The following is a 16,356-nucleotide window of genomic DNA, read 5'->3' as shown; positions in this document are numbered from 1 at the left end:
TGAACAATATTCTGGAACCATTGGACCATTTTTCAACATGGAGGCCCTTCTTCTTTTAGCAATTTTAAACGTTAAATCTCCAAATGGTTTCATCATTAATGTAGAGTTTTATGCTGTGGCCATTTTTGCATACTCCTTTGTCAGATAAAACACCTTACAAGGTATTTCTTCCGCCTTCCTATCATGCCTTCGTGGTGTGGTGGTCTGCACGCTGGGCCCGTATTCCAGAGGTCCGGGCTCGATTCCTACAGAAGGCGTTGCTCATTTTTCACATCTCTTGCTTCCAAAAAGTCCTAATAGCTCAACAAACCCATTTTTATTACTAGATATTATATTTTTATTCTGTGAATGGGATATAAATTTCCATTTTTATAAAATACTGACATCAGCATGCAAAAGCATAAAAGGATTTATTAATTAGTATGTTTTTGGGAGAGCATGACCATTTTATGTTTCTGTAAATTTTTTTTATTTTTTTAGCAATTACTTATGTGGAAAATGGAATCCATTGTAAACCTTTGGCTGCATTTTTGGTATCGAGGCTTCAAAGTACAACACCCTTCATAGCCACTAAAGTGAGTATTAATAAATCTAATATACAATGTAATTTGCTTTCAAATTCTGTATCCCTCAGCTCTGAATACTGACTTCATTTTATTTGTATTTAGAAAATTCAAGTTTTTCAATTAAATTTCATAATTCTAATTGACAATTTAATTTTCTGCCTTTGCTAAACTATAATTAACAGTTGAAAAATGAATAAAATTGCATTTTGGATATATTAATTTTATCACTGTGATAATTAAACTATGGAGGCACTTTGATTTCTGGCTGCTAAATGGGTCTGTTGCACGAATCTTCTTATTTCTCTTGTCATATAATATACTATACATACAAGTCAGTTTTTTTTTTTTTTTTTTTTTTTTTTTCAGAATCATTCACTGATACTCTTTTTTGGTACAAAGACCTTTGCCATCATAAAATAATCTTTTTTCCATTATGTGACACAAATTTTCTATATGTAAACATTAAATAATAGGGCAGACTTAAAAATAACTCTATTATAAAAGGTAAATAGTCAGAAATTGATTCAATAATTTTCGTCTATTCATATTGAGATGTTCAACCAGCAGCTAGACTATTAAATCATTCTGGTAATTCAATCATGGTTCGAATCCCATTTATCCAAACAGTTTGACTGCTTGGAAGGTTTCATGTTTTTCTCTATGTAACATGAATACGAATCAGTTTTTCCCTACAAAGACTTCCAAGAAAATATCCATCTCCTTGGACAGATAGCCCTCCTTTGCTTTGCTATAACCAAAATAGTCCAATATCATCTTACTAAGATATTGATTCAAAATGATTACGTATAATTCTTGTATTAATTAAATATTATAATGATGTCATGCCATAAATTAGTTAATAATCAAATAAAAAGTAGAAATTTTCATTCTGCGTTAAAATAGTTATAATTTTCATAAAAATACTGTATGAAAATAAAATTATGGTAAAAGTATAGTTTAGAGTACCCCTTGGCGAAACTTGGCGATTTTTGGTGGTACATGGATACCAATTTTGTGCAATTCTTTGACTCATTATTTTGGCTTGCGAAGCGGCGATTTTTGCGCCAAAAATCGCCGCTACACAAAGCCAAAATAACAAGACAAACAATTGCACAAACTCTGTATCCATGTACACATCGATTTATTTTCACTTAAAAAAAAAAGTCCCTGAATTGCACAAAAATGGCATTGCGCACTCCTTTGACTTTATCCGTGTGCACGTCGACCAATTTTCACTTAAAAAAAAATCCCCGAATTGCACAAAAATGGCATTGCGCACTCTTTTAACTGTATGCATGTACACATCGATCTATTTTCACTTAAAAAAATTCCCAGAATTTGGCAAACTTGCATTGCGCTCTCCCTTTACTTCGTCCATGTACACATCGATATATTTTCACTTAAAAAGTCAAAGGAGCACCAAATTCTACAATATAGGCAAACAAAAAATACATAATCTCAATAAAATACATTTTAAACCAAACAATGAAATAACATAAAAAAGGAAAAACATGTTATACATTTAAGCACTACCAAAAAAAAATATTCACTTACCATGATTTTCGAGTTTGCTATGTACACCCACAGCCACGCAAATATCAAAATATCAATCATACTCAAAGGACTTTTTTCAAACCAGGTACTCTTTCTGATCAAACGCTTCCCATAGTGACCATTTGAACCTTTCTTCCTACAAAAACATTCAAATCTATCTAAACAGTTTTTATGTTCGACTAGATGCATATCCTTCCTGCATACAGGACACTTATAATGGCTACTAAGTAAACCTTCATTTACACACCAGTCAATTAAAGCTCTTTTCCCCTTTCGCTCCAAATCGTACAGAAACTTCAAATTAATTTTACTACATTCGGCCATTCTACCGTCTAAAGAATCAAACCAACAGACACCACAAAACGCTTACAAAACATCCCATGATTCAAAATTTCCCAGAATCATGCACCCGATTAATTCACAATAGACTTTCCATAACATTCAACTACTCAGGCTACCATAAATGAAACAACAACTTGGCGATAAATCAAACAACAACTTCGGCATAATACAAGGGGTACCTTAAAGTCTACTCTACCCCAACATTGTAATAAGTACTGAAATACCTGATGCCAACATTGATAAGAATTTGCATGATGTTGTGACAAAAATATGATACATGGATCTTGCAGTACACTGAATCCAAATTCATCATGCATGACAGACAAAAAATGCTTTAAGCGATACCCTTCAGCATTAGTATCCAACACAGTTACAGAAAATGATGGATATCCTTTACAGAAAAGAAAATCAACAGAAGATGGCAGTAAGTTTACAACCATACAAATGAAGCAGTGACACAGAAGTAGATAACCGCTGGGTTGTTCCATGTTTGCCTTTGCTACCAAAAGCATACAAAGCACACTTAAACGTGGAATACTGTAACTCTGTTAAATCAATAAAACACATTTGTAAGTACACGAATAAAGATGGAAACATGGCAGCTTTTGGTGTGCAACCAAAAAGAAGTGGGAGGAATGTGGTCATATATATCAACAAAATTGCCCAGTATCAGAATGGAAGATACATAAGCAGCAGTGAAGCTGTATGGCAAATTCTTTTATTTCCTATACATGAACGAAGTCCAACTGTTATTCACATAACAGTACTTCTAGAAAATGGACAATGCATGTATTTCGTAACTGCAAATTTGCAACAAATAGGTCTGAATCCCCCACTTACAACATCAACTGTTTCACATTATGTCACAATGAGGCATTTTCAAAAATAATGCTGTATTCCAAAGTGCCTGTGCATGAAATGCAAGTAGAAAATCATTTGAATGACACAAGCAAGAAGAGAGTCAATGGACAATCTGGCATATTCAAAGAAACTATGATAAACAGACTATACACCATGTATGCCATTCAATATGAATGCTTCTTTCTTCACATGTTGACGGTAAATGTTTCGGCCCAATGTCTTTCCAGCAGCTGAGATTTGTCAACAGCATTACACATACCACTTTCTGCAGTGCATGTCAAGCTTTGAATTTACTGGAGAATGACAAATAGTGGGATATATGCATTTATGATGCATGCAATATGTCATAGCCAAATCAAATTTGTGCACTGTTTGCAATCATATTCACTGCCTGCTCTCCTTCATCTCCAACAGAGTTATGAGAGAAATATAAATTGCACATGGCTGCAGATATTTTCCTTTGAATGCGCAAAGAAAATTCAAATATGAACATGGATTTCACAGCAGAAATTTACAATGAAGTGTTGATAATGATTGAAGATTTGAGCTTAGAAGTCATGAACAAAGCACTCAATCAGTTGGGAATGCCATCACTGAAATGATCCGCTGCTGCTTTGTTCAATGTACAATTGTGTCATGAACAAAATTACAACATGGGTGATCTTTTGACATATCAGCAATCAAATATTCCTAAGCTAACGCTTGAGCAAAAAGGCACTTACAATCAAATAATGCAAACTGTCAACAATGGAGATGGAGAAATCTTTTTCATAGATATGCCAGGAGGAACATATGCCATAAAACACTCCATTTCATAGATATGCCATAAAACACTCCTAACACACTGATTCTTGCAGCAATTTGATTTCAAAATGGCATAGCCTTAGCTCTTACATTGTTTGAAATAGCTGCAACATCATCACCACATGGAAGAACTGCTCATTCCACTTTGAAATTGCTAGTGAACATGCAGCCAATTAAAACTCACATGTGCAGGATTTTCAAAGCATTCGGTATGGGAAAAGTATTACAAAAATGCAAACATTTATTGTTTAAAATAAATACACAACAGCATACAAAAAATCTCTCAAAAATTGATTATTGCAAGGTTTACGTGGAAACATCCAACCATTTGGGAATGCATTAACATTGCTTGCAGGAGATTTCAGGAAAACATTACCTGTAATTCCTTGATTAAGACTAGTGGACAAAATAAATGCTTGCCTAAAATACTTTGTGGTGACATGTAAAGACACTGAAATTAATAACAAATGTGCGTGTCCAGTTGCAAAACAATCGAACAGTTGAGATATTCTTACATCATTTGCTCGAAATTGGGAACAGAAAGGTGCCAGTTGATCTGACCTCAGGACTAATTTCATTACCTCTATCAAAAGAAAAATTGGTTGAAAAAGTATTTCCCAATATTAAACTCAATTATAACAATCATGACTGTCTGAGAAAATGAACTATTTTTGTAGTAAAGAACAAAGATGTCTATGAGCTTAACAATATTATTTAGTCTAACAATCAAAGTGAAGCAGTTGCATATATGTCTGTTGACACTGTAGTGGGAGCAGATGAAGCAGTTAATTATCCAACAGGACTGACATTTAATTCATTCAATCTGCCAGGGATACCACCGCAGGTACTGCAAATGAAAATCAGTGTGCCAATTATCACATTGCAAAATATCAACCAGCCAAAGCTTTGCGATGCCATGCAGCTGGCAGTAAAAAAAAAAAAAAAAAAAAAAAAAAAAAAAAAAAAATTAATGAGCAATGTCGTAGAAGCAACAATCTTGACAGGACCTTTCAGAGGTGAAGATGTCCTCATTCTTCTCATTACTATGATCCCAACAGATATATCATTTCAAATTATGAGACTACAATTCTTAATTTGATTGGCATTTGCAATCAGCGTAAAAAAAGCCAATCTTTAACAACTATGCAGTTTAGATATAGATACAGATTGCTTCTCATGTGGACAATTATATCTTATATGTTTTAGAGTCAGTAAAAGAGACAATCTCTATATCTGCACAGACAATGGAACAACAAAAAAATATTTTATACCCATAAGAATTGTAACATTAAAAATATTAGAAATGTGTGTTTTCTCTTTTCTTTCTTTTCCATTTAACCAAACTGAGCTACATCAACACATAGCCAGGTACAGCTAGTAATATACAGTAATTTTTGACAACAATTTAGTATGATAAAAAAATATAAATAGAACAGACGTAGGATATAAGAATTTATAAAGGAAGTTATATACATTTTTAATTTAATAAACATGCAGTGGTTATGATAATTTTAGGGTAGAGTAAACTTTAAGGTACCTCTTGTATTATGGCGAAGTTGTTTGATTTATCGCCAAGTTGTTGTTTCATTTATGGTAGCCTGAGTAGTTGAATGCTATGGAAACCCTATTGTGACGTAATCTGGTGCATGATTCTGGAAAATTTTGAATCATGGGATGTTTTGTAAGCATTATTGTGGTGTGTATTGGTTTCCTTCTTTTTTTTTTAAAAAAAAAACTGTGAAATTTTATTAGATTTTGATTTTAATAGGGCTTTTTTAACAAATATTGTTAAAAAATAAAATTTAATAGTGGTCATGTAAATCCATAATGATTAAGGTTATTAAACTACCTAATTTAGTTATTTATAACTAACTGCTTACCCTTAAAAAGTATCTCTACATATTAAAGCGAGTTATCGTGTTTCATTAATTCTCACTGTGATCACAAGATAAAATACAAAAATGTGAAAAATTCAAGTAAAACTTATTCTTTGTATCTACTAAGACTTGAAATAATACAAAACGTCTGATCACCTCTGCTGCTTTAATGGCTTATGGAAACCTTAAACTGGGTTACAACTCCTGGAACTCTACATGAAGCTATGACACTAACTGCATCAAACAGAGCCTGACTAACTTTCAACACTTGCCAACCGTGCCTACATCAGGCCTTTCAGGTTTGTTCTAATCAGCAGGTCTCTCTCTAGACAAGCAGCAGTGGTGACACCATCCAGGGTTTTGTTATGAATCATGCTGTTTATGATCTTACTTCTCATTTTAACCTATGCTGTTTGACATAAAATGTACCTGCTATTTACTAAGCCTCTAGACTGACCAAGTATGTGACAAAATGAGACATAAAAAAAATCAACATAAAGCTGTTAGTAAAACATAAAAGTCACTTATGTTCTTTCAAATATGACCAACTATTATAAGTGTAAAATATTTAATGCTACTTGACAAATTGCATTAAGTTTATTCTCAAACTTATTAATAATTATGTTAATTAATTTAAGTTTAGTAATAATACATACTACTTAGGCATCTATTTTATTTTTAGGATGATATTATAAAAATGAAATTCAGGCATAGATAATATTTTTAATTGAATTTATTCAGTTCCTATTTGCTCATAGGTTCTTAATTTTTTCATTAATGGTCCTTAAAAGTCTGTGTGCAGAAATGTGTACGAACCTTGTATCAATAGCTGTTTTGAACAAATGCACTATATTGTTCTTTTCGTGAAGAAGCTCTTGCAGTTGGGAAACAATTGCCTGCAGCGTGCATTCAATTCAATATTGCCTTCACCAATGAAATGCTTTTGTAGGAATTTATGCTGACCATCTGGGAACAGAAGCAGGGTGCTGACTTTGTAATAAATTTGTCCTTTCACTTTGAAGGTTGGTTTGAATTTAGTCATTATGATTTCTGCACCGAACAATGTCATTTGGAAGCATGAGTAGTATCTTCTGATGTCAGATAGGAAATGCTTTGATTCAGCGGTATATTCAGAAAGCAAAGTTTTTACCGGCTCATGTGGTTCTCTAAGTTGAGGCAATTTTTTCTGGTGGCGCAACCAATTCCTTTTGTTTCTCCATTAAGTTTTAGAGCCTTGCAACACACTTCAGTCATAGTGCCAATGCGCATATGCCAGCTCAAACTATAATTATCAGGTGGGTTGTAACAGATTGTGAGGTGATTGTAATCACATGATTCCTGAGCATGGAGTTGTGTTTGATGCTGATCTGCTGTTTCTCATTGATATCTTTCAGCCACTCTCAGTCGCCACGTTCATTCCCTCAAAGAGGTCATTGTCATGATATAATTTGAATTGAAATGAAAATCAATTGACACAGCTGAATTGTACTGTCAACTGAATTGGGGGGGAAAGAAAAGAGAGAAAGGTTTAAAAAAAAAAAAAGAGAGAGAGAGAGAGAGAAAATAATAATTTAAAAAAAAAAACCGAAAACTTTCAGATTTTATCTTACTCCCAAAAGGGCATTTTTCATTTACTTATAGATACATGTTTCAAGAACATTTGGGCAAATATTTCTTTGTACTAAAATATTTAAAAACAGCATATCTTTAGAATTTCTGATAGACAGTCTCACACATCGAAGATAAGAATGTTTTTTCCCGTACAGTGTTGTCATTACTGGCTTTGAAATCATTGAGTTTGTTAATAAAAAATTCATTAAATTTTTACAGAATATGAAATACACAATAAAACAAATTCGAAATTCAAAATTCAGGCTTCCAGGTGTCCATATTTGGGTGAAGGACTATGTTATTCAAAATTGCATGGATTTATGTACTGTTGTTTTTTCAAAATGCAAAAAACATGCATACATTCATGCAAATTCTTCATTATTTAATTTGTTTAAATATACAGGGTGATAATATTTGGTGGCAACAATTTGAAAAGTGATTCAGACTTAAAAATGACACAGATCAATTCCAATGCAGTGTCACACAAAATGTTCAAATAAAAGTTAAAATAAATTGAAATCTATGAAAATTCTATTTAACAATGCAATTGGAAGCATTGAATTGAAATCATAAAAATGGAAATCATAAATCAGGAACACTGAAATGGAAATGTAAAATGTTTAGTACAGAGTATGTTGCCTTCATCCAATAGGTGACATTAAAAAAAAAAAAAAAAAAAAATTGTTTTTATTTGTTACAGATATCACATCTGTATAATAGGTATATAAAAGCGCATACTAATGTCACATCTGTATAATAGGTATATAAAAGTGCATACAGATGTCGCATCTGTATAATAGGTATATAAAAATGCACAAGTTCGAGTGCAGTGTTATTGTAAAATTTCAAGCAATTGGTAAAGAACTTTTGGAGATTTAAAATTTTGAACAAACAAACTTTACATTTTTATTATTAACATACTGAATTAGTTGGATTGATAACTAGATTTATCTTTTTCTCATGTTCCCCCAAAATAAGAACAAATTGATTATTTATAGCATGCAGTATCATTAGTTATATACAGGGTGGTTCAAAACTATATGTCAAAAATATAAAGGCAGTTAGAGGGGACCTAAATACCCAGATTTGGTATAGGAATGTGTGTGCAGTAATGCCACATTGAACCAGTGGATAACGCTGAGTGTAGCATATAAAAGCTAGTGAGGCTAGCGGATGAGTGCGGCTAGCTGCATTCTTCATTTCCCACATGGATCTTGAGCAGCATGCATCGTTATACCAATGTGGAGCTTGCCAACATACATTTCAGGTATGGGGCTGCACAAAGGCATGGATTAGCTACACAAAGGATGTACAGGGAGTGATTCTTGGAGAGGAATCAGCCGAATAGTAGAAGATTAAAGTGTCTTCATCGAGAGTTAAGCACGGGTGGATTGTTTTATGCATTCAGGCATGATACTGTCAATGGAAGATATCACAGAATTCCTGCAGTGGAAGAAAAAATACTAAACAAAGTAGGGGATAATCCTTTCTCAAGCTCGAGAGCTGTAGGACATGGACTGGGTGTGAACCATGCAACTGTTTTGAGGACTTAGGCATGAAGACGGAATACATCTGTATCATTTACAGAGAGTGCAAGCAATGACTCCTGATGATTATCTTCCATGTCTCAACTTTGCTCGTTGGTACCTACAGCAGTTGACAGGCAATCAAACTCTCCCTGCTGCAGATGTTTTATTCACTGATGAGGCTATTTTTATGCGGTCGGGTACGTTTAACATTCGTAATTCTCACCCGTGTTCTCATAATAACCCACTTGGCACAATAACACACACTTACCAAGAAAGGTTTTCCATTAATGTTTGGGCAGGCATTGTGCACAATAACTTAATAGGACTGTGCGTTCTACCCAGTCTTTTAACTGGCCATATGTACAGCATCTTCCTACAGGAGGTCTTACCTGAACTTTTGGTCGATGTTCCTCCAGCTGTTCACAAACAAATGTGGTTCCAGCACGATGGAGCCTCAGCTTACTTCAGCTGGAACATCAGGAATCACCTGGATGTGTCTACGGCCAGCACTACATAGGATGGGGCAGATCAGTTCCCTGACCACAGCATTCTCCTGATTTAGTCTGCTTGGATTTCTTCTTTTGGGGTCATATTTTAAACCTTGTGTACAAGAGTCCAGTCACATCTGCAGGAACTCTTGTTGCTCACTTGTCTGTTGCTGCAGGACATGCGCTCTACATGCCTGATGTCTTTTATAATGTACGCTGATCCATGTGTCGCTGCTGTGAATCTTGTATTGCTGTTGGTGGTTGCTTTTTCGAGCACCTATTGTAAACTGTTAGTATTTTTTTCAGTATTTTTTTCTTTTGTCTTTACGTGTCTTTTTAGTGTCCTGTGATTCATACTGCTGTACGTGCTAGTGCTTTAATGCGGCATTACACACATTCCTATAATCACATATTTAAGGCGGCATTATCGCCATTACATTTTTGAGACATAATTTTGAACCACACTGTATATATAGAAGTAATTATGAATATGAATATAATTATGTAAATATATATATATATATAACGTCATTAAAATGCATTATTTTTCATAGGTGTTAAAATTACTGTTATATCTAGTGCAAAATGGGCATGAGGAATTTATTAATGCTATAAAATTTCATGAAGTTCCTTTGAAAGAAGCCATGGGTAAACATTTTTTCAATATGCTTTAGAATGCTGAGATGATAATTTTCTTTTAGTTCATATAATTGTTTAAACAGTTATGATTATATATAATGATTTAAATTGAATATATAATTGATTCTTTTCATTAATGATAAATATTTAAAAAATGATATTTTTGAAATGTTTAGTGCCTAAAAGTTTTACTATGGTTAATTATTTTTGAACATGTTTTTGTTTCATGCCTAGAGATTCATTTATCTTTTACGTGGGAGATTCAACATTTGGAAAAAAGAATTCACCACTTCCTTTATCTCTTAATACAATGGCTGATAAAGTTTATTGTTAGTAGTTTCCTGAGTAAAATATGCATACATGTAACATTATCACAAGCACCAAAATGACTTAGATAGAAATAAATTAAAATTATATCTTATAAATTAAACATGGAGTATTTATAATATGAATACAGCTAGCATTACTTTTTCAAAGCTTAATTATAGTTAAAAGGTAAAATTTAAAAGTGCATCATATTTTTTTTGTGTGTTTGAAGAAGAGCAAAAATATACTGTTATTTATTTAAATGGCAGCTTCCCGAGCAATAGTTTTTTTATATGAATAAAATCAGTAAACTAATAATAAAACTACAAAAATGCTTTGTTGGAGAGACCACCACTAAAAAACACTTCTACGTACCATTTTCTAAGGCAACTGCTCAAAAAGTGATTGTATTTTAAGAATGTATAAACATCACGTAAGGCAGTCACATCTGCCTATTCGCCATTAAACTCTACTAAACATCATGTAAGCTAGCTACTTCTGCAAAAGGTTAAAATCAACTGGGACAGTAAGTGGTCATCTTAGGGAGGTTTTACTGTATTTAAATAATTTGTAAGTTGTCTTTTATAGCGACTAATTCTGGTTTTTTAGCTAAGCTGTCTAAAAGAAAGGAGAAAGATATACAAGCAATGAAAATTGTAGATTTACAGATTTAAAATGTAAAAGTATAAAATAATTCATTTAATACAGGGTATCTGGGAAAGAAGTGGTATTAAAAATTGCACAGTTTATTGTGTTGTGGCTTATGTAGAAAGAACTCAAAATGTTTTGTTCACAGAAAGACTGGCACAGAGAGAGGACACTGTCACTTTTTTTTTTTTTTTTTACTTAAACCCTCTAGATTTCTTTCTGTAGAAGTTTGTGAAGAAAAGACTATACAGTCAAAAGTCGTTAATTCGGACACCCATAATTCGGAATGATCTATAATCCGGACCTCAAAACTGAAAACTTTCTGCGCATGCGCCGCGTTGACACATGCGCATAGGCGTTTACGCGTGCACGTAAGACCTTTTACGACTGCGCATATGAGTGTGCGCAAGTGCAGAATATGTTTTCGCGTGCGCGTTTTATGTATAATGGACATATAAGCTAAATAATTATCTATTTCAGTTAATGTTGATGATTGCGTTGTTCCTTAATTTTCGAATTGGATGCGGCTTATTATTTTTTGCAGACTGTAAGAGCAATTTTATAAAAGTAAGTTTAAACTTTCGATTATATCAAATAGAATTTCCGATATATATTTGTTAATATGTAAAGGATCTAAAGCGAAAGTATGTTTTGAAATCTGAAATCTGTTTATCAATTTCACGCTGCTCGGCGGGGGGGGGGGGGAAGCCGCCGCATGCATGTAATGAATTGGAAGTTGATCTGTCAGCACTATCCTTATCTTCAGGGCAGATGTTTTTATTTTATTTGGCTTATAATTCCTTACCAAATTAGTATTTCATCTCGATGTGCTCCGTCTTTGATATGATTTAAAATAAGTTCCTTGTCATTATAATTCGCTTCCGATAGCGAAGAAAGTGACAGAGGTTAGTGAAAACAAAAAAATTTCGTTTGACAAATTAGTTGGTGTTCTCGACACAGCAATTATAGGACTTAAACAGTGGAACTTTGTAACTGAACAAGAAATTATGCTTGTTTAATAGAATTAAAGAGAAAGTATTATCACATGAAACGAAGCAACACTTAAACAACTTACATTGAAAGAAATGTTTAATAAAGTAAACAAATAAATGTTAAGCTTTTTCTTTTTGCAAATTTTGATACCCTTTAGATCATAATTGTTCTTTATTTCATAAATTACGGTTTCATACTTTTAATTTTAGAATTTCTGCATGCCATCTTACGAGATTTAAACTGATGATCTATAATCCGGAAAAATCGATAATCCGGAATCGCCGAAGTCCCGACGAGTCCGGATTAACGACTTTTGACTGTATCAAACAAATTTGTTTGCTAGATGCATGGAAACAACAATCCTGCTTTTGAACATGTGGATTGAGATATAGAGTATCATTAGACATAATTTGAGTGACAAATGGCACCAACATAGAGGTATGCTAATATTTTTGAGTTAATTCTTTTTATTTATATAAACCACGATGCAATAAATACATTGATTTCATATACATGTGCCTTTCTTTATCATTGCATCATTCTTGGGCACAATGTGGAAGAGGGAATCGTTTATCCTTTCATTTACTTTATTCTAAATGTCATATGATTTAATAATACAGTCAAAAGTTGTTAATTCGGACACCCATAATCCAGAATGATCTATAATCCGGACCTCAAAGCTACAAACTTTCTGCGCATGCGTCGCGTAAGACCTTTACGGCTGCGAATATGCGTGTGCGCATGCCCAAAATACGTTTACGCATGCGCATTTAATGTATAACGGACGGCATAAGCTAAGCTAAAATTATCTAATTTAGTTAGTGTTGCAGATTGCGTTGTTCCTTAATCTTCGAATTAGATATGGCTTATTATTTTTTGCAGACTGTTAGAGCAATTTTATAAAAGTAAGCTTGAACTTTCGATTATGTCAAATAGAATTTCTGATATATATTTATTAATATGTAAAGGATCTACAAAGCGAAAGTATGTTTCAAAGTTCATTAAACAAAAAGTGGAATTGCTTCAAAAAATGGATAAAGGCATATCCTTTGTTTATCTTTAACGCCACGGCATGCAATGAATTTTAAGTTGATCTGTCAGCACTATCCTTATCTTCAGGGCAGATATTTTTATTTTATTTGGCCTATAATTCCTTACTAAATGTAGTATTTCATCTCGATGTACTCCATCTTTGATATGATTTAAATCAAATTCCTCGTCATTATAATTCGCTTCCGATAGCGAAGAAAGTGACAGAGGTTAGTGAAAACAAAAAAATTTCGTTTGACAAATTAGTTGGTGTTCTCGACACAGCAATTATAGGACTTAAACAGTGGAACTTTGTAACTGAACAAGAAATTATGCTTGTTTAATAGAATTAAAGAGAAAGTATTATCACATGAAACGAAGCAACACTTAAACAACTTACATTGAAAGAAATGTTTAATAAAGTAAACAAATAAATATTAAGCTTTTTTTTTTTTTTTTTTTTTTTTTTGTTGTTGTTGTTGTAAATTTTGATACCCTTTAGATCATAATTGTTCTTTATTTCATAAATTAAGGTTTCATATTTTTAATTTTAGAATTTCTGCATGCCATCTTACCAGATTTAAACTGATGATCTATAATCCGGAAAAATCGATAATCCAGAATCACCGAAGTCCCGACGAGTCCAGATTAACGACTTTTGACTGTATAAATATCATATCTTAAAGCATGTTATTATTTGAAAGTGTAATTCAGCCATTATTGGTATAATTCATAAAAGCCAAATTGCTTATGTTTCTTATGCATTATTAAAATAATGGCAGTCAGAGTTGATTCGTTCTGTGAAAGCACAGTGAAGTTAATTCTGTTTTAGCAGTCTGACTATTGTAATTTTCACTGTAATACTATAAATTTCTCTCTCTCTTTTTTTCCTGTTGCAGGATTTCATGGACCTCCGGATGATCTTCATGGCAGAACATTTTATGAAAATATTAGAAAAATGGCAAAGGTTAAAAATTCTCGTGCCTATTGCTTGACATTGGAGAGTGTTTTGTCAGTTAGCATGGCAGTTAGAGGGTTTTAATTTATTGTATTTTTCATTTCTTTCAAAGTAAATATAATTGAATTTTTTGAATAATATTGCCACGTCCAGAAAATGCAGTAGAAGACCAAAAATGTGCACATTTTAGGACTTGAAGCTGTATTCATTTTTGAGCAGATTTCAGTGGTAAATTGCAGACCATTAGATTTTTGATTAAAAAAAGGGGGGCAAAATTAATTAAATTTGAAAAAGGATAAAAAAGGAATCTTCCCATTTTTATTGAGAAAGATATATATTAAAATGTATATTTATTATTAAAAGTATTTTTATGAAGTAATGTGTATTAAACATATTACAATTTTTTATGAAGAAAATAGGTTAAATAGGATTAATTTTTTATTTTTATATGGAATGAATAGGTAGTAAGATGCTGTTTTTTGTGTTTTTAAAATAAGTCTTTTACGGTAGCTTGTTTTGAAATTTGGGAATGAATTTCTAACCCAAAATTATGCAGAGTCATTCCTTTCTGATGCTTGTATAGCTGTTTTAAATTCATTTTTTCCTTTGCTGTTACTTGTAAAAAAAATTAGTTTAGTTAGATACATTATTCTGATGTGGGAAAAAATCTGCTATATTTAAATCTAGTCTTAATGAAAATTAAAATCCAACTACTGAAATCTTCCTTGATTAAAATGATACAGATTGATATTCAATTAGGGATAAAAACTGAGTGACTTTTAGAAAGGTATATGTTAGCATGAAAGACAAATTAGAAAGTGACAGTATTCTTTGGTGAATGTCGACACATAACCAAATAAATGGTGAAAGGCCGAATATTTGGTTATAATGGTCATGATATTTGGTTATTCAGATCATCGCTGGTACATGCTAACAAACACAAACTGTGTTGGGGGTCAGAATGACAAGCTGAGAGAGAAACAACAGAAATACCAAATCCTTTGTTCTGTTGAGATTAGTGGCATGTGTTTATTATCCTTGAATGCTGTGCTTTTTTTTTTTTTTTTTTTTTTTTTTTTTTTTTCAGTCTTATGCAAGGTTTTCTGGTGCATGAAATGTTTGCTTAATTTTTACTTTACTATCCAATACCGTATTTTATGTCAAATGGGAAGTGACTAGTGAATACTAGTGAACTGTGATTTTTTAATAAGTTACATGCATTAATTGTGAATAAATGAGAAGCTGGTTGTTTTTATTTTTCTCAAGAAATATTACTCTAAAATACTTTCTGAAGGATTTCTACCAAACCCAAGTGTAGTACAACTTTAGATTACAAAAAAGTATTTTGACATTTTAAAAAGTAATGATGAAGAAAAGTTAATTGTACCATTAAAGTTAGGAGAAGCAAATATATTGAATTGTTCAGTATACATGTTCAGTACATCTGAAAGTCACATTAGAATAAACCATGGCGGAAGAACATGTATGCTTAAAGAATTTTAAGTTAAGTACACAAATATTACATACGGAGCTCCATACATTATGAATGTTGCATTTAAATTTATATAAGCAATGTCAAATAAAACATAATGCACATTAAAAAGGTATGAAATCAATGGTTAGTTCTCACTTCCGAGTTAAACTCAAGATGTCACATTGATCTGGTGACCTGTAGTCATAATGGGATGGAAAATATAAGTTCATAAAGATATATCAAAACCATTTAACAAAGTTTGTCCAGTTATGAGTTTCAAAAGCTAAGACAGCTGAAGAAGTAGCACATCACCTATTTTGTACTTTTAGCATTTGGTGCCCCAGCGATATTGCATTCAGATAACAATAGGGAATTCACTATTGAGTCATATGTGGAATCTCAGACTCAGTTGAAAGGGCCAATCAAGATATGCAGAATATGTTTACTGCATGGATGAATGATTATGTACAAATAAATGATCAGATAGTTTTTCCTTTGTTCAGTTTGCCAAAAATACAACATATTATGAAGAAATATTCCTTCATAATCCTTGTAAAGCCTCGTTTGGTGTTAAATCAAAAAGAGACATAGCATTGTCATCTTTGCCTGGCAAATAAAGAGCAAATATTGAAACTGAAGAACAGCTGGAAGAAACTTAGCACTATTGAATAAAATAT

General features: G+C 32.5%; 1 protein-coding gene across 4 annotated transcripts in view; it reads left to right on the top strand.

Moving 5' to 3' along the window:
* Nucleotides 1–16,356, top strand: part of LOC118191598 (AP-4 complex accessory subunit tepsin-like) — a 72,310-nt gene that overhangs the window by 12,648 nt on the left and 43,306 nt on the right. For 3 of the 4 annotated variants that reach the window (XM_035362415.2, XM_085823417.1, XM_035362414.2), the window contains exons 3-5: nt 481–575; nt 10,187–10,280; nt 14,147–14,214. In XM_035362415.2, the coding sequence (XP_035218306.1) occupies nt 481–575; nt 10,187–10,280; nt 14,147–14,214 (257 nt within the window). The remainder of the gene's footprint in view (nt 1–480; nt 576–10,186; nt 10,281–14,146; nt 14,215–16,356) is intronic. The other variant, XM_035362416.2, reaches the window with a different exon arrangement.

Source organism: Stegodyphus dumicola, chromosome 9 (genome assembly GCF_044657685.1).
Source record: "Stegodyphus dumicola isolate Sdum_Otavi_A_Nest chromosome 9, ASM4465768v1".
NCBI lineage: Eukaryota > Metazoa > Arthropoda > Arachnida > Araneae > Eresidae > Stegodyphus > Stegodyphus dumicola.
The sequence above is the reverse complement of the archived record's forward strand: the minus strand, read 5'-3'. Positions and strand labels throughout refer to the sequence as shown.